The sequence below is a fragment of the Dermacentor andersoni genome, chromosome 7 (genome assembly GCF_023375885.2).
Source record: "Dermacentor andersoni chromosome 7, qqDerAnde1_hic_scaffold, whole genome shotgun sequence".
NCBI lineage: Eukaryota > Metazoa > Arthropoda > Arachnida > Ixodida > Ixodidae > Dermacentor > Dermacentor andersoni.
In genome coordinates, this window is record NC_092820.1 from 68,412,600 (window position 1) to 68,436,219 (window position 23,620).

Genomic DNA, 23,620 nt, shown 5'->3' on the forward strand with positions numbered 1-23,620 from the left:
CAGACACCTGTACCAATGGTCATTCAGTGTGTGGTGAGGTATCTTTGACGGAAGAATAATTGGCCCCATATTTTTTGACCATATGCTCACTGCTCAGCGGTACGTGAACGACCTCTTGGATGGCCCAGTCGAGGATGTCCGCTGTGATCTTGCTCTTGCGTTTTTAAAGCGAACTTGGTATCAGCACGACGGTGCACCAGCTCACAGCAGCAGCCTTGCCCGAGCCTGGCTTGACGAAGCCTACAAACGCCATGCAGTGGGTTGGGCGGCATGGACCAGTGGCATGGCCTGCAAGGTCACCGGACTTGACACCTCTTGACTTCTTGTGGGGACATGTGAAAGACCGAGTGCACCGCAAACCTACAAATACACCAGAAGCGCCAAAGGCAGAGGTTGCTGAGGCCTGCAGCGAGATGCGGTCTTGCGTCATCAAAGAAGCTACATCGGACGTGCTGAAAAGGTGCCAATACTGCATTATGGCTGAGGGCGACTTGTTTGACCACATTCTTTAGACAGACATCACAGCGAATAAATCTCTACAACCGTTATCCATGAAAAGAGCCATCTGTGTGAAACTTCGGTAGGACGTGGAAATGGCACGTAAGTAATATGAAATTACAAATTCTCTGCCGACAAGGAATGGACAGGAAGCTAAAAAGCAACCTCCCGTGTCAGTTTACAATGCTTCCTTTTGTGATAACCAGCGTAATTCACACCGCGTTATCTTGTTATAATGCGTGTTTGCTTGTTGGGGTCTTGCTCCCAAATTCGAACTCACGAGCTTCTCATTTTTCCTCCGCATGCATTCTGCTAGCGTAAGAGTGCAATTCTAGCCGCGGAAACGGGAGCCGCGCTGTATTTCAACCGCCGCCCGAACCCACTGGCGTTTATCTCGGAATCAAGCACAACGCGAAGCCATGGCGAAGCTCTGTTGTGGGCAGCACGAAAGCCGCGAAGCGAGCGACGTTTTTTGCAAAGCACGGTTGAGAGCGCCGTAATCTTATTTATTCTTTTTTTTTTTCGTGGCGCATTAGGCGCATTCGGGCGCACAGAGCGCGCAGTCACGTGGTATTTTTTAAACTCCGCGGGCTTTCGTTTTTCCCGATTAAGAACGGCCACGCCAAGTGCCTGGGTTGGGCAATACTTGCGGAACTCCACAACTTTTACGCCTGAACGTTTCAAGCTATATTTAAACTTAATTTATCTCGACTAATTACTCAAAAGAAAGACGAGCAAAAAAAATGGTGCTGTAAGTTTAGATAAACGCTAAAACATCCGCGCGACTTCTGTTCTGAAGAACGCAAAGGTTTTTTAAAAATCTTGGTTCAAGTTAGCTGGGACACCCTGTATATATAATCATGACCACATACAGACAACGAAAGCATGGGGGAAATTAGCTGTAGTTGAAATGTAGAAAATAATGAAGGGAAATTAAACCGGACGAAACTTGCCGCTGGTGGGAGCCGAGCCCACAACCTTCGCATCACGCGTGCGTTCAGTGAAGTGACTTTATTAGAGGTCCGGCGAGGACGCGAACTCGTCGCGCACCCGGCTAGTCCCACGTCGGGACCGGCAGGTCTAGCCCACAGGCCCGGTCGCGGGCACGCCGGATAGCCAGGATTTGCTTGTCTAGAGCGGGGCTACGCAGAAGCGACTCCCGCTCTTCCTTGTTGAGCTTGTGGCATCTCGACCCGCACTCCCAGAGCATGTGTGCCAGAGTGAAGGTCCGCCCGCAGGAGTAGCAGGCGTCTTCGCGATATACCACGTAAATTCTGGAGTATTGTTGGCGACAAGAAAGCTGACTCCATTCATTTTGTTCATGTAGATGGCAGTGATGTTGAAGAAGACCAGTGTTGCACTGTGTTAAATGAAGTGTTTACATAATTTTTTGTGATGATAATCTTGCCGATTTACTAAATATTGCTGATTTCTTGTTTTGTGCTATGGATCCCATATTATTTGATTGGGTTGGTATTAACCGTTTGATTTATAATCAAAAGATCTCAGCTTCTGCAGGTCCTGATCCTATTAATTCAAAAATGTTAAAATGTACTGCATTATTTTCATGTATTATTCTATCTAAGCTGTATACTCAGTCAGTACAATGCTCATCGTTTCCTTCAGACTGGAAAACGGCGAGGGTGGTTCCAATCCATAAATCAGGTAACGCAGTATGTCCCGAGAACTACCGACCCATCTCATTAACCAGGATTCCATGCAAACTCTTAGAACATGTAATATATTCTCACCTCATCGATTTCCTGCAAAGCAACTTGTTCTTCCATCCATCTCAACACGGTTTTAGAAAATCTTTTTCATGCGATACTCAACTTCTTGTTTCACTAACGATTTGTTTGCCGCATTAGATCAAGGATTCGATATTGACTGAATTTCTTTAGATTTTGCCAAAGCTTTCGACACCGTATGTCATAACCTACTTATCCATAAACTTAATCAGTTTAATATTGACCCAAATGTATTGTCTTGGATCAAGGAGTTTCTTTCTAATCGAACTCAATATGTCACAACCAATAACTCTTCATCTGCTTTGTCAACAGTTACATCCGGAGTGCCACAAGGCTCCGTCTTGGGGCCTCTACTATTCTTGATTTATATTAATGATTTCCATAACTGTGTAAAGTCATCATCAATTAATCTGTTCGCAGACGATTGCGTAATATACTGAAAGATCACTAACCCTGATGATTCAGATAAACTGCAAAGAGATCTTCACAATGTATCACCCTGGTCTAAAAATGGCTCATGAAATTGAACGCTTACAAGTGTAAATCGATGCGCATATCACGTAAAACCAGCAATAGCAATCAGTGTCGATATGTACTGAATGACACTTCCTTAGCATCCGTTAACGCTCACAAATATCTTAACCTTCACATAACTAATGATCTTTCATGGAATATGCATACTAATTATATTACTGGTAATGCTAATCGCATGCTATGATATCTTTTCTACCGTTCCTACTTCGTAAAATTGACACTCTACAAAACCCTAGTTCGCTCAAGACTTGAATACGCATCTACCATTTGGGATAACAATCAAGCATCACTAACCATAAGCCTCGAAGCCATTCAAAATCGAGCAGCTCGCTTTATTTTATCTAACTATTCCCGCCATTCCTGTGTTACATGTATGAAAGAAACCCTGAATCTGCCAGATCTTTCATTACGCCGCAAATGTGTTCGTCTTTGCCAATTCCACAAGGTTTATCACTCTAACCACGTGCTCAAGAATCAACCTATCACCCCACCTTTCTACACTTCATCCCGTTCTGACCACAGATATAAAGTTGTCGTCCCATCCTCCCGAACGAACAAGTATCATGATTGTTTTTTACCCCGCACAAGTGTCGACAGGAACCACCTTCCTGCTTCCATCATTCAGATCACAGATATATCTTCATTCAAAACAGCAGTCTACAACGCTATCGCTTAACGTTGTCTGCATATCACTGTATGCATTTTACATTGCTTTGTTATGCACCACTCCTTTCTGTAGTGCCTTAGGGCCTTGAAAGTATGTATATTAAATAAATAAATAAATACGTCGGGGTAAACTTCGTGTAGAACGGGCGCATATGTGGCGGTCTATAACAGTTTTAAGAAAAATGGCTTGCGCCCTACTCAACTTGGGGTGAGGGGGTACAAAGGCCCTTCTAGACATGTACAAGAATTGCATAACCTCGTTGCGAGTAGCGGGAGCGTCCCTGTGGCCGTCGGGGGGAGGGGAGTCGCGGTCCTTACAGAGGAAGCGCGGTCCGTGAGGTCGTGCGCAGCTTCGTGAGAAGACTCGCCGAGGTTCGGGGGAGCAGCCTCGACCGTCCCTACGTTAGCGGGAAACCACTGAATCGAATGATGCGTAAGAGCATACGGACTCGAGACGCTAAGACGAGCAGCTTGCTCGGCGGTGCAACCCTTCTGAAAAGCCCTAACTGCAGTTTTGGAATCGCTATAGATCTCGGACCCACGACCGTCTAGCAGGGCGATGGCGGCTTGCTCGGCGACTTCGGGATCTGAAGTGCGAATCGAGGCGCGCTTTTGGAAATCTTGGCGCTCAAGTCGACCACGACGACGGCAAAGGTCTTCCCATCGCTGTACTCCGCGGCGTCGACGAAGCTTGCTCTGTTTGAGGATCGCTGCGCTGGCCTTTGTTGCGACTTTGAGGTGCTCCCGTAGCGCTCGTCACCCGTTTCGTGACAGAGCGTTGCTAGCTCTCTAGTCGGTAGCGAAGACTCCGAGTCAGGCGTCGGCGAGAATAACAAAAGGGACTTTATACACTGTATACAGGTCATTATACAGGACAAGATCTGATCGGCACGGGGGCCGAGAGCTAACAGCAAACGCGACTGTTCCCGCACGGCGACGTCCGGCGAGACTCCAACGCGTAACACATCTCACTCCACTCGAGAGCGGCACTCGGCTCACGGTGGTTCGGTGGATCCGGCTCTCCAGGCGGCAGCGTTGGGGCTTATAAAGCCCCGAGAAACGGTTGTCACTCAAACGGCCCAATACAAAGCCAGCACTCGACAGTCGTCCGAGAGGTCCAACCAGCGACCGCGCTGGCCACCCGCTTCAAGTTTGCCGCGCGCGGTGATCTCCAGTGGCAAGGGAGACAGGCGCCTGGCTGTCTAGCAATTTGCTGCACGTTTGGACGTGTCGCTCGCCGATGCTCCTCCACAGGACGCCGCTGCCTGGCGGCGCAGCATCTTGACTTGTCAAGGGAGCGTTAGGGCGCTGTGCCTTGCAGCGCAGCACCGGGTTTGTCCAAAGGGCGTTCGCAGGATAAATTCTGCATCTTGTAGATTCGGAATCCAGGCTGGTTGTACGGGCACAACAGTATTCCCGCCATCAGATAAGGCGCCGGGAAGACGAGTTGCCTCCACGTGGCTCGGATGCCAGGCGCGCACGTTCGTCAGGCTCGTCCAAGTTCATGTCCAGTGTCCGGACGCCAGGTAACTTCACGTGCCCAGGTCCCACTGGCCGGGACAGGAGCTCTGCTCACAGCGTTGTCGCCAAGGCACCTCGACCAGCTCCACTCGTGTCGTTCCGATGCTCTTGCCTCTCGCCACTGGTCATGGTTGGTCGTTGTGCAGCTTGCAAAACCGACCGGGAAAGGCAACACCAAACACGAGCAAGTGTCCTCTGTCTCCCGTCAAACACCAGACAAGGCCATAATCCAAATCGATCTAACTAAACTGCTAGCCCCCTTTTCGCCCCCACTGCAGCAAGAGGCAGGTGTACGATCTGGTACACAAGGCTCAAACAACCATTTTCCCAATTAACAACACACCAAAATATCAGGAACAATTAATAATCAGCAATAATAATGAAAAATAGAATGGTCCCCTTGAAATCACTTGGACCGAAAACATACTACTGAGGAAGCAAATGAGGTCATTCAATTGTTTTCCCGACTTCCCTGCGAACATGGCAGGTTGTCGAGAAGCAAGAGAAGGTAAGTAACGAGTAGGTCACTGAAAGAAGCGAGACCTAGAATGCACGACTTAGAGCATCTGCGTTCGCGTTCCACCTTCTCTTCTTATCACAGACAACGAGGCTGTGCTGCTGGAGGGTCATGCTCCATCTCAGCAAACGGCCGCTTTTACACGACATGCTACTTAACCAAGTTAGAGGGCAATGGTCCGTTTCCACAACAAACTTAAAACCGGAGACATATCAAGCCAGCTTCTGAACGGCCCACACAACGCAGGCGTACTCTTTCTCAGAGGTACTGTATGCCTCTTCTCTACAACTTAGTTTGCGACTTAAATACAAAATTGGTCGTTCACGACCACTAGCATCTCCTTGGCATAGCACCGCTCCCATGCCGCGATCACTCGCGTCACATTGAATGATGAAACCTTTCGAAAAGTCTGGTGCCGTCAGAACCAGCTTATGGCTCAATGCTCGCTTCAGCATTTGGGACGCATTTTCTTTCTTCGAGTCCCACGTCCCTTTAACGGGCTCCGACTTCCGAAGCGCGTCGGTTAGCGGGCTGGCAAGGTCAGAGTAGTCTCTCACATAGTGTTGGTAATATCCAGCTAAACCTAAAAAGGCCCTTATATCCGTCTTCGTGGTTGGCCAGGGATAGTTCACAATAGCGGCTACCTTGATGTCGGAAGGTCTACGCCGGCCGCGCCCCACCACATGGCCCAAATAAGTCACTTAATTCACCGCAACCTAGGTGACATTTAGCTTGTTTCACAGTATAAGGCCTGTCTCTTTCAACCTGCTCAACACGACTCGCAAGTGGTGCTCCAGATGTGACTTCCAAGCGTCCGAAGATATGGCAACATCATCGAGGTGCGGCAATGCGAACTCGCCTAAACCATGAAGCACTCTATCCATCAGGCTAGAGAAACAGTACGGCGCGTTTTTGAGGCCGAAGCTCAACATGAGTGGGCGGAATGTTCCAAGCGGGGAAACGAAGGCGGCGTAGCGGCGGTACAATAAGCCAGATTCCTCGTAAAATGAAGCCCTCTCTTTTTCCCCACCCACTTTGACGCTCTTCATCAGATCGCCTATTGAACAGTCTTCCTGTTGCTCGCGAATCAGAGTTTCCCTTTCAACTGCAGCCAGCTCCTGCGAGCTGGCGGAAACCGGAGCGAGTGTGGAGCCCGCGTCGCCTAACTGCGGCTTCGTGTCCATATCGCGGCTAGCACTGCACGTGTCACTCCCAGTCACTTCCAAAACACGCTCGCCCAGGCCAGCCTCCGAGCTCTGCCTCTCCCGTGCCTGCTCGCCACTCAAGTTACCTTGATCGGTCCGTGTGCCGCACCGCTGTTCGCTACCGACGCAAAATCAAGTTCTAAGCTTCGACAGCTGGCGCGCTTTGGATCGCGTGAGGGCCATGTACGCCACGTCGGCAAAGAATGATTTGCCCTGATCCTTCAGCAGCTGCTCCGAGCTATTTGAGAAGAGGTAGGGAAAGTGCTCCGGGAGGGCGGCAGACACAGCGGCCTCTGGGTTACGTTTCCCAAACTCTCCTTCAATGATAACCGTTGCGATCGGTAAACAGACACTCTCCTCCTCGGCCACTTGCCGTATCCAAGCGCATTCTCCCGTAATATCACTCTAGGAGACGAAAGACAGGTGGACAACGTCCATAGCAGCTGCAGAGTCCCGAAGTGCTCTGCACTTCTTGCCGTTTACCTTAATTTCCTGCATATATGGCTCCAATAGTCGTATGTTTTTGTTAGTTTCCTGTATTGTTGCAAAAGCAATTTTCTCTTGGCAGTTCGCAGCGATGTGCTGTTGCTTTTTGCAATTGTAGCAGGTTAACGGCTTCCGTTTTTCAAAAGAACAAGGCGTATCGTTTCGCTGCTTGGGACCATCGTTAGCATTCTTAGATGCATTCTGTCCTTCCCTTAGTTTCTTTGGTAAGGGACTCGTCCTTCCGAAACTCGCGACGCGTGATTTGCTTCCGTTCGTCTGGCTTCCCGGAAAAACAATTTCTCCTATCTGCTTTTTCTACGCGCACTGCCTTGCTGTGCAAGCTGCGGCTGGTGTAATACTCTTCCGCTAACTCTGCTAACTGCCTTGTTTAGCTTAACCTCCTTTAGCCTATCTTGCAGCCAGAACCTGACATCCTCATCAATGCAACGGTAGAACTGCTCCAACGCGATGCATTCGACGATGTTGTCGCGGTCGTCGTAAACCTCTTCGCCCTTCAGCCATTCCACCAGGTCGGCTTTTAGACGAAACGCGAAGTCAACATTCGACTCCCTGTCCTTTTTTGCATACCGGAATCTCTGCCGGAAAGCTTCGGGCGGCAGTTTGTAATTCCGCAGTAGCGCTTACTTCACATCACTGTAGCTCTCAAACGCCTCTTTCGATAAGCAAGTTATTACGTCCGATGCCTCCCCAGGGAGCAAGGCTAACAGGTTCTGTGCCCAGAGGGATCACTCAATGCCATTCCGTTCGCACACGTGCTCAAATTTCACGAGGTATTTGGCCATATCCTCTCCGACGACAAAGGGTGGAAGTTGATCGCGTATTCTGGGACCGTTAGAAGTGAGACTAGGCGCCGGCGGGCTATTGCAGGTCTCCAACTCTTTTCATTTTAAGCTCGTGCTCGCGACGTTCCTTCTCTTTCCTTTCCCCCTCGCAACGTTCCTTCTCCCTCTTTTCCTCCGGGCGACGTTCATTGATATCCGCCCAGGCCTCTTCGGCTTCCTCAGCCTTTACGTCCCCAGTTCTCATGACCTCAAGGATCGCATTCTTTTTGTTGAGCCCAATTCAATGCCAAACTCCTCACAAATTTGGAGAAGTTCCTTGACCTTGTACTTCTCCATCGTTCACACTGTCCTCTTGCTGTTTACCCTTTTTAAATATACCTGCCGTAAGCTACTGTAACGCTACTAGTAAGACATCCGCAAGTATTTCACACACTGCCCTGTTTACCCCCTCAGCATCCCTTGGTTTTCAAAACACTCTCACTAGGCTTGAAACACACAAGGTTAACACAATGCAACACCAAATCCTTCCCTAAGCTACTATAACCTGTGTCAGAGAAAGTCTGGTGTTTGAGGTAAACTTCAGGCACTCACCGCGCCGAGGTAGCCGATGCCGGTCAATCCCGAGCTGCCATCCAGTGTTGAGACTTTGAGGTGGTCCCGTAGCGCTCGTCACCCGTTTCGTGACAGAGCGTTGCTAGCTCTCTAGTCGGTAGCGAAGACTCCGAGTCAGGCGTCGGTGAGAATAATAAAAGGGACTTTATACACTGTATACAGGTCATTATACAGGACAAGATCTGATCGGCACGGGGGACGAGAGCTAACAGCAAACGCGACTGTTCCCGCACGGCGACGTCCGGCGAGACTCTAACGCGTAACACATCTCACTCCACTCGAGAGCGGCACTCGGCTCACGGTGGTTCGGTGGATCCGGCTCTCCAAGCGGCAGCGTTGGGGCTTACAAAGCCCCGAGAAACGGTTGTCATTTAAACGGCCCAATACAAAGCCAGCACCTGACGGTGGTCCGAGAGGTCCAACCAGCGACCGCGCTGGCCACCCGCTTCAAGTTTGCCGCGCGCGGTGACCTCCAGAGGCAAGGGAGACCAGCGCCTGGCTGTCTAGCAATTTGCTGCACGTTTGGACGTGTCGCTCGCCGATGCTCCTCCACAGGATGCCGCTGCCTGGCGGCGCAGCATCTTGACTTGTCAAGGGAGCGTTAGGGCGCTGTGGCCTGCGGCGCAGCACCGGGTTTCTCCAAAGGGCGTTCGCAGGATAAATTGTGCATCTTGTAGATTCGGAATCCGGGCTGGTTGTACGGGCACACCTTGCGTCTGCCCTCGTTGTGGACGGGATGGACGTATCGGGGCACGGGGTCCACTTCGAACTTTTCGCGAATGCACCTAGGGATAGGGGTACTGACCATTGGGAATCCAACAGGGCGGTAGCCCATCTCTTCGAGGATGCGTTTACCAGCCGCTGTGGTGGTCCGGCGAGTGAGTTGCACGCGTTCTTGGGTTTTGGCAAACTCCTAGGCGGTGTTATATATCCCCACATTGAGGAAATCCTCGGTATGAGTATTCATAAATAGCCCGAGAGCCCTTTTGACTACTTTGTGGATGAGAGTTGAGCTTGTCTTGCTCCGCTCTGAGCTAGTTGTGCATATAAGTCGTGTACGTGAAGTAGCATAGTACGAATGCGTTGATCAGCCTGATGAGATTGTTTGCCTTCATGCCTCAGTGTCGGTTCGCTATTCTGCGAATGAGGCGGAATGCGTTGTCCGTCTTTGCGATGATCTGGCACAGAGCCGTTCTGTTCCCGCCGTTCAATCCGACAAACACAGCCAAGACCTGAATGACGTCGATCCTGGGTACCAGCCCCCCCCCCCCTCCCGCCCTCCCAAGAGCGAAGACTGATGCTGCTTTCGGAGACTGGCTTCCAATCTTTGGGCCTGCCTCCCTTCTGTAAAGCAGAAGCTCCGACTTGGTGGGGGTGCATCTAAGTTCGGTGGGGCGGAGATACTCCTTGATCTCGTCGATCGCCTCCTGCGTGGCTTCTTTGTCTCTGCACTCGCAGCCGACGGAGCACCAGATGGTGTGCTTGACGCCCTCGACGCGTGCCAACCACTTGGAAAGACCAATCATACAGATGTTAAACAGTGTGATGGAGATGACGGCGCCCTGAGGTGTGCCCTGCCCTCCGAAGGGCATATCTTTGGAGCGGAAGTCTGCAATGCGAAGCTTGGCCTTGCTGTCTGTTAGAAAAGAGCTGACGTAGCTGTGGAATCTGGAACCGAGACCCAGATCCGAAATGGTCTTGACAATGAAGGTGTATACAGCGCGTTGTCGAAAGCCTTCTCGAGGCCCAGGCCGAGCGGAGCCTTGACGTCTCTCGAATGGCCATCCACGATCTGATGTTTGATTGATTTCATGGATTTGAGAGTCCGGCGCGGAAGCCGATCATGTTGTACGTGTAAACCTCGTTGTATTCGAGGTACCCGTTGAGCCAGTTGAGGATGACGTGCTCCATGAGCTTGCCAACACAGAAGGTTGCAGAAATCGGCCTGAGGTTCTCGATGTTTGGCGCCTTGCCGGGCTTGGGAATGAGCACCGTGCAGGCCATCTTCGATCTGCAGGAACAACGCCACTCTTCCAGGGGACCACGAATATCGTCTTAATTGTCGGTCAGAAAGACGATCGACGTGTCGTCGACATTTCTCAACATTCTGTTGACGACTCCGTCCGGCCCCGGCGCAGACTTGCGGTTGAGTTCAAAGATGGCCTGTCTGACCTCGGCAACGGAGAAGTCTTCGTCCAGCTCGGGGCGAGGAGGGCCTCGGTAGTCCGGGAGTTGTGTCACCGGACCCCCGTCGCGACAGACAGGCAGGTACTTCTGTGCGAGTTTTGAGGCCAGTTCATCGACCATGTGAGACCTGGTGGCTTCGTGAAGGGCCCCGGCCAGGGCCAATGTATGCCTCCGATTTGACTTGGAGCCACTTTTGTCGAAAAGGTGCTTCAGCATACCCCAGGATTTGCAGTTGCGCATCTGTCCGTCGATGCATTCGCGGAGCTCGTCCCACTGCTGCTGGCATAGCGCTTTGCAGTGGTCATCGATGACCTTGTTGAGCTCCGAGATCTTCTTTCGGAGTCTGCGATTGCCTTTGACCCTTCCATCGGCGCAGCAGGGCGTTTTTGGCCTCGATCAGGTGGGTGTCTATACTGTCCATCCGCTCGACGTCGAGATCGGTTTCCACTTTCTTGGTGGTCGCTGAGGCGTCATTGTGGATGCCTTCGCACCATTCAAAACTCCTTCCAGCGCACTGTGGCCTTCGAAGTTTCTTTGCACAATGCACGGAAAGAAAAAAATGATTAGCCCTTAGCTAATAAAAATAGATGCACAGAAGCGCTTCAGAAAAACTCACCCACTTCCTCGCAACCTATAGCATCTCAAGTAAGGCATGTTGTAGGGCTAGTCGGTTCATAGATTCAGCAAAATTTTAAACTGCGCGAAGAAGACAGGACGCGAACAGAAACAGACGCACGCACGAAGCGTAGTCTTCCAAATGGTTTTATTTTGTGAAGGCAGGAAATTCATAAAGTTCTACAGAATAGGAAAAACAAGGAACAGTCGTGATGAAATTGAGCACGAGGCGCTTTGCGGCGACGGCTACGAGGTGGCGTCAGAGCAGCGCGTGTAGTCTGTATGGAAACAAATCACTGCTTGAGTGGAGGTTGTCTGCGGCGGCTGCTGTCAATTGTGCCCACGTGTCACCCACGTGCTGCCTCTTGCACTATGCCGATTAGTGAGGCAGTCGCACCACACTTACCTCCGTTTGCAACATGCCGCACAATACAGATTGTCCACACCAACCAATATAGCACGAAAACACGTATACCCGCCGTGCACGCCGACGGACGCGCCACTGGTGGCGGCCTTGCGCAGAACACGCGGGAGAGGAGCCTGGCGCGCGCCGTAGTTTTTGTCGTTGATCGTGCTTCTCGTCTTATTCACGTTTTCAGAGCAAGATAGGTAACACCATTCGCACGTGTGGAGTGGCCTCCAGGGAATGTCGAAGAATTGTTGCAGGGTGGGGGGCTCAAATACCGGTGAAAACGTGCCGGCGATACGGTTCTAATCATTCCCGGCAAAGCCTCATCAGCGGGAGCAACGGTAGCAAAAATGGATCGTCGCTTCGAAGGGAAATTTCTTGTTCTGATCCTTTCCTTTGTCTCGTCGGTGTTTTTTTCCCACTCGATCATAGTTAGACGCGTGAGCAACGAAGTTTGTCTGCAGTGCAGCATGAAGTTTAAAGGCATTTCGCTAACGTTCGGAATGCTGTTTGCCGCTTATATTGTTTTCCGCTTCTTTACCGCGTTGCGCTAGCTAGGCAGCACGACTGCACGAGCGCATTGCGTTGTATGTTAAAGGTACCGAAGTTTGAAAGAACTGAAATTGTTGGTTTCATGTGGTGCGGTAAATCTTCGCACCAGCTGTCGCGCACTTCATGTTTTTACATCTATTTTATGCGTGGCTTCGCACGTTTAACTGTTGCTAGTTGCTCCATGCATCTCTTGTCGATTTTTTTGAGCTGCGAAGTTTTCACCCTGCCTTGTTTGTAAAGAGTATAAATCACGCTTTGTCTTATCGGAATGATACTAAGTGCTTCTTTAACAGCTTTATTCTTTTCGCCCAAGGGCATCTTAGATATTGTTTGCGTTTTTGGAAATTTGTTTAGAAAGTAAGTAGTTCAGGGTGAGAATTGCCAATAGCTGCTGCATATGGTATTTTTGTTCCATTTCTCGCTGAAAAGTTCGTGTCCTGTTTGGGAAGTCATGACACCTTGATGCTGCCTGAGCAAACTTAACACGCCGAGTGTTTGTTTGTTTGACAACGTAGTCCCTTCTTGCATGCGAGTTTTGTACTCAACTGAATTCTTTCTTATACTTACGCTGCAGACGACTAAACCGGGCCTTGCCGCCAGCACTCATCTACTTTGACTGGCGCTGCTCTGCCTTTAAATATATCATGTGGCATCTCTCTAGTAACATTAACGAAAAGTACTGAAAAGATCGTCGGACTGTAGCTTTGTATGTTTCCAAGCGGTTCCCTCAGGGAACTTAAAATTGCAAAAACTGCAGTGGGAACGGCAATTCATCGGCGTATGCAGCAAAACTGCATCAGCGATACAGCGCTAACACGGGCTCTTATTAACCAGTGCGTTTGGAGACTTCGTTGACTAGTGCACGCGTTTCCACCAATAAATTCGCAATTACTGTTCTTGAGGAGACTGACTGCAGTTATTCGGCGATGTCACATGTATTCATCGGCAGAAAAATCACAACGGCATATGCAGATTTTACCGTGCGGATTTGTTCGATATAAGTCAGCACTAACGACGGGTGCTTATTATTCAGGTACAGAAGCAGCATTGCGGCACTGGTAGAATAAAAAAAAACCATCGAGAGATCGCATCACTCAACAAAATTTATCGGCTAGTCAACATGAGCTCCACATCATGTAAATGGGGTTCATGGCGTTTGTCTGCGGGACACACCTTGCACGTATGTGGACAATGTTGTCCCACACACCGGTAACATCGTGTTCATACCCGCTCGCACAGACTTCAGCATCTTCCCTACAGCTGTCACCGCAGAAGCCTGGCACCCGAACCAAGGAGACATCGCAGCCGCGAACTTCAGCCATTCTTGCTGCAAAGGGTTGTCGTCTGCTACTGCTCCCGCGTGTACTGTTGGAAGCGTCCACTAGGTGGCTTTCAGTGGCGCCTCTATACGCGGCGCACGAGGCATTTAGCTGCGCGAAACTTGAGCGCAGCTAAGTGAATATTTCGTGGTAGTTCTGGCGCTTTCATTTTGTGGGTGCTACAAGAGGGCCGAGAAGACGCCAGGGATAGTGTTTCAGCATCTGTATAGGCTGTCTGCATACATAGCTCAGGCCTTAACATGATCTCAAATACCAGCATGTCGTGCTTGTCTAGCGCAATAGTCTTCAACTGAGAGTTTTCCAGTACCTGACACACACTTGAGAATGACAGACCTTCATGCCCATGGAAGCGAGATTCCATTTACAGCGTTACCATGTAAGAGACAAATACTAAGCAGTCTGTTCATATATCCGTCGCTTGAGTGCACGAATTGGTAATGGTTAAGGGCTATCTACGCGACATAGCTTTCTCTATTACACAATTTCATGTTTCATATGCTCTGCCAGGATGAAATTCAGAGCCCTTTTTGCTCCAGCCCTGAATAAAGCACATTTTACTACTTGATATGCTAATAACTGGACATTTACTGCAAGCACTCAATTTGAAAACAATGTCGCAAAATATTTGACTTCTTTGAACATTGTCAATGCTTGCCCCCCCCCCCCCCCCCCATCATGTTTTCTAAATTACTTGGCCAAATTATGCGGTTGCAAGTGAAAATTCCCCACTTGCAATGAAGTAGGGTATCTGGTTGTGGTTGAGCCCTCTTCATGGCAAAGATGCCCTCGCACTGCGAGTAGTGAATTGGGCTATTCAGGCCACCTACACGAAAGTACTGCACTTGTTTGCGTAATATCTTCCAGAAACGCAAGGCACCTAGAAAGTGGTGTGAATAAACTTTATTTGTAACATGAAATTCTCCATACCACATACACAAATTTACTTGGGGGACGAAGAAAGAAGACTTTTTTTTTGCAATTGCACAAAGAGCGTTCAGCTTATTCTCTGTTGCGGACAAAAAGTGGACACGTCCGAAACAAGAAATCAAATACATTTTTTTTATTAAAATAAAGAAGGCATATATAGAGGTAAAGAATTAGAAAACAAATTTGCCATGCAATAGCACCAAATCTTTTTTTTTTTTTGTCTTTTGCCTTCGTTTTCTCCCCTGACAATTCTTGATCATGTTCTCTGTGTTGTACAACTAAAAAAGATGCCCACTCCCGAGAGATATCAGCCTGGTTGCCAAATTTTAGATTAAAACCCCGCATTTTCTTTTTGTTTTCTTTTTCGAATCCCCCCTCTCCCCTAGTATTCCAAGAGAGGCCAAGGTTCATTGCTTCGCTGCTTTCCCTAATCACTAAGTGCCACAGACCATTTCTTGCCAAGCAAGCGACCATGTTCCCTTTTCTTTTGTAGGGCGCGCCAAATCATACCGAGGGGGGAAAGTGAGCTGCTCAAGTTTTGCCTTGTCTTTACTCCCGCACACGAGACAGAATGCGAGAAAGAAAACACTTCTCCACAAAGTTCACAGACTGGGAGGGTTTGTGCAGAAGCGGAGAGAGAGAGATAGATAGAGGTCATTGACACAACGACTGGGAACAGAGAAGTGGCTGGCAAAAAAAAAAGGCATGCACATAGAGGAAAGGTTAAAATAAAAAGGCGGGAAGGTTTGAGGGAGCCAGCCCAAGTAGCATGTCGTCACTGCGCCAGCAAGATGCACCGCCTTACACAGGAAGCAGGGAAGACTCCGTAAAACAGGTGTGAGGGGGGTAGCAAACAAGCCGGACAGACAGCAACGTCGCTGCGCACGACGGAAGCGGACAGGGAGAGAGAAAAGAAATGTGGCCGCCTCCTAGATGGCGTCGATGTCGATGTCGTCCTCGTCTGCCCCCTTGGCCGGTGCGGCCTTGTTGGCAGGTGGTGCCTTGGGCTGTTCCTTCACCTCCTGGATGCTGGTGCTGATGTGACGGTCCGAGTAGACCACCTGGAGAGAGAGAGAGCACCGCCAATTGACATTAGGCTCCAAATCTATCTAAACGAAATGTGCACTGTGTGGGAGAACAGGAAATTGCCCATGATTGTTAAAGTTCTTGCAAGGAAGGTTCATGGGTTCTTAACCCTTTCACTGTCACAGACGTACCGGTCCGTTCTCTATCGTGCGTTCAAAATTTCGCGCCTGAGCGCAAAGCTGGCGCTCCTGGACTGGCCACGCCATCTGTTGACTCTTTCTACAAGTTCGTATTTTCACCCCGTCCTGTGTTAATACATGTATTGAAGAGTACGGTGCGACTGCCACTCCCCCCTTTCTCTTTGCCTAGTGGCGCGGTGGCTCCGCGTTCGCTGGATCATGCGTTGCGCGCGTGTGGTTATGTGTTCAAGGGTTGTTCTGCCATCTCCGCTGGTTTGAAGGTTTTTATTTTTCTTCTGTTGGTGTGTCTGCTACGGCGCATCAAGTTCAGGCACACGCACCGTTGCCTCTCCGCTAAGAGTGACTCGATTGCTGCTTTTGCTCTCTCGCCACACCCTCGCTTCCGATTTGCAGCAGTAAACGTAAAGCCCTTCGAACTTTGTTTTAGCCTTTTTCCATGTCCCTCTGTCTTCTTGATCACACAACATCCCATTTCTCTCTGTTGTGCGGGCGATAGAAAGCGCATCCTCCCTGCACGCGGTTACTTTCGGATGGCTGAACGCGCCGGGACCTTCGTCTGCTCATTGGAGCGGTGGCTCTTCCGATTCAGAATACGAGCCGAGCTTGGATTTGGACTTGGACAGCGTCTCATGCGAGGAAGACAAGAGTTCCGCATCGTCAGATTCGGATGTTGAACGGATGTTATAGTCCGGCTGATGATGATCATGATGTTTACTAACAACAGCTGCAGAACACTGAAATGTGCTTATTGCATTGACTATGTTATTTGTATACCAATCATAACCAAAAATAAATTGCTATGTTCATTCCCTGTTATGCTCGTTCCCTGAAACCAAGCCGACACTGGGGGTGCGTCACGGCCAGAAAGGGCCGACAGCGAAAGGGTTAAGCGTGTTCGAATTAATGAGATTTCACTGCAAGATAAACACCAATGAAGATACCTTGATGAAACTTTACATTTGTCTCTTTATTGCAATGTGCAGTGTGTGTGCCAAATTTCAGACCTTTCTGACAAGAAATAAAAGTTATTTCTCACCCCCTCCTCCCCCATTACCAAACTGCACCAACCACCATTTCATTGCTGGCCAAACAAACCACCATTCTTGTAGTTCCCGTAGGCACTACAGTCGAAACCCGCGATAACGAAATCACCCGCCCATGAAATTCTCGTGACAATGAAATATTTTCGTATCCCCAGCAAACGCCCATAGGATTCAATGCCTTTCGTACATTTTGACAACAAAATGTTCCTGTACTACAATCCTACATCAACGAAATTTGCCAGAACCTAACCCGGCATATTACCTACTCGCGCAAGGCTGGCCCGCTCCAATATGTGCTGAAATGCAATTGCTTTGCACAAAAATTGCGTAAAATATCACCACATTACAATTGTGTGGGTGCCACCATGTTTGTTTACAAAAACAACCAAGCGCGGGAAGCATGTCATGGCCGCTATCTTGTTTGTTGATAGCCCGTGTGAAGCGGCAGCATGTTGCTACCGACATGCTACGGCGATTTTTGCACACCTAGTGCAGTGCGTAATGTGTGCCTCGACTAGAAAAATGAAGAAAAAGAAAACACAACAACAACAAAAAAAAAACTGAATTCCACATCCCACCGACGTGGAATTGTTTATGGTGCTTGAGGTGGCGATCACAGCATGGACTGCCACGCATCGGGCCGTGATAGAGCGATCGTCCAGAATACGCATTCCTTGCTCCAAGGATGCTGGTTTTGGTGCCACCCGACATGCATCGCGTGCGGATGCGGTGCCGGGTGTAGATTTGCGCCAAGGGGCTGGAATCTCGATGAACTGCCTTCGGGTGTATGAGATACGATCACTTTAGCGCTCGGCGCCAGCTGCATGCACCAAGCGATATTGTGCTACGTCCGGTGCCGAATTACGCAAGATCTTGCAAAAGTGATCGTATCTCCGAAAGCAAGTGACCGAGAATGGTGCTCCAGGGCAGTGCTGCCACTGCCAATCACGACGCATGCAGTGCACGTACCGTTGGCAGTGTGGTTCTACATCCTCGCAACGAAATTTGGACAGTAAGGTTTCGTTCTGCGACGCATTACCCATCTGTGCTGTCTCCCATTTTGCAACAACGAAATTCTCCCGATAGCTCGCATCCGCCGATTTCGTTACTGCGAGGTTCAACTGTAGTGCCAGAGTTTCCTCTGGTAATTTTTCTCTTGGAAACTACCACTGCCTTCACGTCCGAGCAGCTAGCAGTGAAGCAAAGCAGCTGCACCGCATTCGGCCACTGACCTCGACGTTCTCGTCCTGGGAGTCGTCCCCGTCGCCCTCGGAGGAGCTCTCCTCTTCTTCGGCCTCCTGGAGCCACTTGATGAAAGGGCGTGCCCGGTCGTGGATCTCTTGGGCCACTTCGCGGCTCACGTACTTCTTGGAGACACGCTTGGACCAGTCCAGGAGCACCTCTTCCTCCACTATGTCCTGGTCGTAGAGCAGCTTCAACAGGTGCGGCACTCGCGGCAGCAGGGCTGCGCTGTACTCCCTCACCACCTGGAACAGAAGATATCGATTTATGCCTCTAAACAGCGTGTCAAGCGTTACGCACGCTTAAAACAGAAATATGCAGTTGCCTTCGCGGCAGTTTCCAGTTCACAACCGCGGTGTGCATCACGTCCAGCGGCCGCACGAACAGTGGCGGCTATAATTTAACGTGCATGAAATCGGTGACCGCCTATCGATGACAGTGCACGTTGCGCGAACATTGGGATTGGCTTCCAAGACCGGCCACTGTCAACCTCGTCACTTCCGTCACACAACGCCGCCGTCTATCGGGACAACGATGGCACTGTCAGAGAATCTTCGCAGAACGATGCTGCGCTATCTGCACTCGGAAACTCCTCCATCGAAGCAGCACCTATTTTATCGCCAGTAGCGTCGTGGTCCCCGACTTCGGCAATGCCAGTGGCTGCCGCCGTGTCGGTTTCACAGATCGCGGTTTCGCCCTAGCGCACAAAGCCCACTGCTTCCATTCATAGGCATGGTCACTGGTTGTAGCCTTCATGATCGTGGCACTCGCGGTTTTCAGAATCGCCGATATCATCGAATGCGCGAGTCTTGCAAAATTTGCAGCTTCGTCCCAAGTGACATAGCTTTGCACTTTGTTGGCGCACTGACCGCTGCTTTCGCGTCCCATTTCCACGCTCCCTGAGGAAGAGAGGGAGATAGAAGAAAAAGAGTGCATGCACGATTCGCTTCTCGCTTTTTTTTGTTATTCTCTCTGGACGCGAAGCAGCTGGCTCCACCTTGTGGCATGCCGCGTCAACTTGCGATGCTCTGAATCAGCATGCACTGCACGGTAATGGCGGCAAATACGAACTTGGTTAAGGGGAACTTAGCGAAGCAAATTTCTCGATCATTATGCATGGCCCTAAAGCATAAACTGATACTCTGAAGTAAACTCATCATTGTAACCTATATATCGTTAGATGTGCTATCACTATAAGTGGACTGCACTGTAGAAGGGTCTGGATTAGTTTTGATTAACTGCTGTTCCTTATCCTTCAGAGGGTTATGCACCAAAAGCTCCGTACACTAGCATTGTTGTGTTACGTTCCCATCTAATGCAGGGACAACGGCCAGGAATAGAACTTTTGCTGTCAGGAGCGAAGCATGGTCTGCTGCAGCAAATGCAGACCTTCCTACAGGATTCACGTGACACCCAAACCATGACCTCAACAATGTGCTCATAGCGAGACTCGAACGCTTTTCTTTATGCAGAGAACACACAAGCAAACTAAACACCTTGCACCAAATTTAAGAATGCAGTGGCTAGTGCCCTGCTGTCCAACTTGTGAGAGAATTCGCACAGACGCACCAGCCAATTATGTTAACTTACTTCCGTGATGTTACGGTCTCAACCTTTGTGCCTCTCGGCAATTACCATATTTTTCTATCTATAACCCACACCAAAAATGAAAAATTTAACGGTAGTCATTGTGCAGGTTCTATGTGAAGTTCACTGTCTGTCGCACCTCAGCTACGCACATACAGCCCTGCAGTAAAGCTACACCTCAGGGCAAGGTTTTCTCTCACTTATCGTCTAGGGCAGAGGCTCTCAAATTGGGTTCCGCGAATGGCACCCTGAGCAGACAGACCCCCATTCCCTTCCACAATAGTTTAATTTGGAGAACTCTCACACTGCACTTTGATTTTAACCAAGTCACTGATTCAATGAAGGGGCAGGCAGCCCCCCTGGCACCCCCTGGCCGTGCTACTTTGGTCAGGCTTATGCAGAGGAAACGAGGCCCTCGGGTGGCCACAGGCGACCCGTGTCCCAGGAGAGGGGCAAGCAGGCGAACCAAGGCCACTGACCTGCTCGATGCCCCCGAGGAGATACCGCTGTGCCCGGTGGTTTCCGTGGGTGAAGCGCAGCAGCAGGGCCCGCTGTCCCGCCACCTGGCCCAGGATGTTCTCGTCGAAGAGCAGCTCGCACAGCACGAGGGGGGCCTTGTCCCGAACCTCCAGGCGCTCGGCCTCGCCCACCACCTCCTTGCCATCCAGGCCGGACCCCTTGCGGGCCTTGACATAGTTGTAGAAGATGTCCATGCGCTCCTGCTCCGTCTTCTCCAGGTCGTCGTCCAACATCAGACCCTTGGCACCGGCTGTCAAGGCCTCCAGCCGACGAGCCTGGTGGTGGCCATAAAACAGCACCCTTGGAGCATTCCGAACCACAACTTCAAACTGAGCATAAACACTACGATCTTGGAGCAGGAAATGGTGCTTTTGGAGTGGGCAGCCTTTTCTGCCTACAGTAAGAATATATTTAGTATGAATGCCTGAAAATTCATCTGTACCGCTCGAGTAGTTCTCTGCAATGCTTAAGATGTTAATTTATTTGTGTTTCATACATTTCTGACAAGGCATGCACAATTTTCATAATTGCAAACCTAGTTTTCAAGCAGTCTGCAAAACTAATGGCGGCACAGTCACCATTGCAAACAGAGGATATGCAAATAGCTTGCTGCTTTCATGACACGGAAAATGTAGGTGTCATACTCATGATGAATCCACGTGCAAGCCCCAGCATCCACAGCGAGAACTTCCCATCTTCATTTTAACCCCGACCTGTGCCACCATTAGTTGGCCAAACGCACTACATGGAGATGCCCGCTTGCCAACAGGAAAGAGTGTTTTCTGAGCTGGCATTCATTTTCACAAAGGGAACCTCGTATTTCATCAAGTAAATTTGATCAGCCCATGCTTGATGTTTTCTCCAAACGCAGCTTTCTTCCCTGTGGGCAGGCATTCCACAGCAAGCTCTCGCTGTTACTGCCAGTACACTACCTTGACAGTTCACTGAATGCCACATTTTACAGGGGACAACTGATGCACAATGGCCAAGATTTTGTAATAAAGGAAGACCCCTTCTGCTTATAATGGAAGGCCTGTAGTATAGTGTACTAGAACACCGGGAAATGTGCAGTCCGCAGCAGGTATGCAGCGACCCATTCCCTCTCCCACCTGCGCCTTCCTGTGTTGAGAGAGCTAGTCCCGTTTTGCCAACTGTCAAAGAAGCATGTGCTATTTTGCTTCACTGTGTGGTTCTTAGGTCGCTAAGAGGAAGTACTGCGATACAGAAGAATGCACCAAAATGACAGAAAGGCAGCGGGACAAGTGAAACAGGACCTGCTTCGAACCGGGTTGCAAGAGTGGCTGCCGTTCGTGTCAAGAAGTCCTGTGAATTTTTTGTCCCGTAGCAGAGTATGATTGTCATGAAGTGTCCCGGAGCGATAGAGAGTAGGCAGAACCATCGACGAAGGAAGCACCAGATGTAAACATCAGTTCCGAGGCTTGATTCGTACAGTGTGTTTCCAGACAAAGATCAACAGTGAGATTGTCGAGAACCCCTGGACCAGCCAGTTCTCACACATGATGTTATTTCTGCTGGGTTTCCGGATGCTTCGAAGTACTCGCTGCCAAAGAAGGGTAATGAATGCAATATTTGTGACAAGGTATATTACGTGCTAAAGTGAATACTGTCAGACCCATTCATAACGAATTTAATGGTTACGCGAAAAGCGGACACTGTATAAGTAGTTTGTAGTATATGGACGTGCCCTTCAATATGAACAAAAATGATCCCAAAGCCAAAGCTGTCCAAGGGAACTATGATTCGACACCACTTTCGTAGGAAAACAATTTTTTGCCATCTCACTTCTTGGCACCGGCGCTTTCCTGTATCTAGTCGAAAGTTTTCGTTAAAAAGCTCATCTAAAGAATGCAATGTGGCACCGCAGCCCAGTTGGTTCTGATCACCTGCCATTAACTACAAGCGCAGCCAACACTTTCTGCGAGAGCTCGTTACATATTTTACTATCAGTGGGACACGAGTGAATTCTGAATATGATAGTCAAGCGTGCCAGTTGGCCGGAAGCAAAAACTGTTGTGGCTTGCCTGCATTTTGCAAGCCTTGCCGTTACAGCTGCAGCATCAGCCGTACACGTGCCGAGAGCCACGAAGTTTCGTTTTCTACGTCACTTTGGTCGAAAAAGTATGAAGTTTAAAAGGTAGAATGCCCTCGCAATGCTTATATGCAACAATGTAAACGAAACGTCAATGAACCATGATCTCCCGGTAACGGCGTAGTAATGTCCACCGACTCTAAACAAGAGTGTCGCTATTGCGACTGAGATGCACGCGGTACTGAACAGAGAACTGCACAAAAACAAGCGCCACCACCGCCATGGCCTCCGTTCTGCCTCGCCCTGAAGCATGGTTACCCAAGCACGCTTGAAAGCGAGACCTTCCCCGAGCTTCTGAAGAGACGCTTGCTCATCTCGGCGGCCATATCGTCGTTGCCGTTGGACTGGAGCTCGGGGTGCACCCCTGCGTGCCCAGATTGGCCGCGATTCCCTGCTTTCAAACTACACGCGTGCCCTCCTTTTTACCACAACCGGTTTTGAACTGCTCGTTGCAAGAGTACGCCACTGTTGAAAATGTTCGTTGTAAAGCAGAACCTCGTTCATATGTTTTGGAAAAAAACGCACAGAAAGAACATGCTAGCTGGGAAACATTCTATTCGGAGTAACCAAAAAAATTCGACAGACTCTACTACTGTTCACATCTACGTAATGCGAAGCGTTGTGTGGATCGGTGCTGCACAAGATGCTGATGTGGGTCTAACTGGTGGTGCTTCAGCGCCCGCAGACGCGTCATTTTCCTATTACGTGGCGCTGAAGAGGGCGCCGAGAAATACACGAAATCGAGCCGGTGGCCGATGCCGGATGCCCATGAAGCAAACACGATGGCCACATTGTGTTGCCTGCAGCAGCGAATGGCTGCACGTTTGGATTATCGCCTACTAAAAGTGTGCAGTACACTACCAACGGCACTCAGCGCTGCCGCGGCAAGCAGCTATATATCGTTCTCGATTGCGCGTGCTTTGGGCATTTTCTTGTTTACAGGGGATCTAGCGGCCACAAGACCTACAATAATATTGCAGTTTGGCAACATACCGAACGTTGGTGGCGAAAAATTGTGTGTTCCGGGAATGTACGAACTGGTAAAAAATGAGCGTAACTTTAGTGGCTCATTTTCTGTGTTCTCGATTGCAAGCATTGGCACTGGGAAAACGTACGTAACGGGAATGTGTCGGCGAGGTTCTACTGTATGTGGCCGTGTTTGAATAGGCAGCGTAGGAAAATCGTAAATGCACTGAAATGTGGTCGTTATAACCGACAAATCATTATATCGGAGATGGTCCTGAGTGGGTTCAATTGTACGACCAAGTTCTGC

General features: G+C 49.7%; 1 protein-coding gene across 3 annotated transcripts in view; it reads right to left on the reverse strand.

Moving 5' to 3' along the window:
- Positions 1-14,574: 14,574 nt before the first annotated feature.
- eIF5 (eukaryotic translation initiation factor 5) overlaps positions 14,575-23,620 on the reverse strand; it is a 43,327-nt gene continuing 34,281 nt past the window's right edge. For all 3 annotated transcript variants that reach the window (XM_055072819.1, XM_050181625.2, XM_050181626.3), the window contains 3 exons: positions 20,198-20,512; positions 18,122-18,376; positions 14,575-15,681 (listed from right to left, as the gene is read on the reverse strand). In XM_055072819.1, the coding sequence (XP_054928794.1) occupies positions 15,550-15,681; positions 18,122-18,376; positions 20,198-20,512 (702 nt within the window). In that variant the 3' untranslated portion in view covers positions 14,575-15,549. The remainder of the gene's footprint in view (positions 15,682-18,121; positions 18,377-20,197; positions 20,513-23,620) is intronic.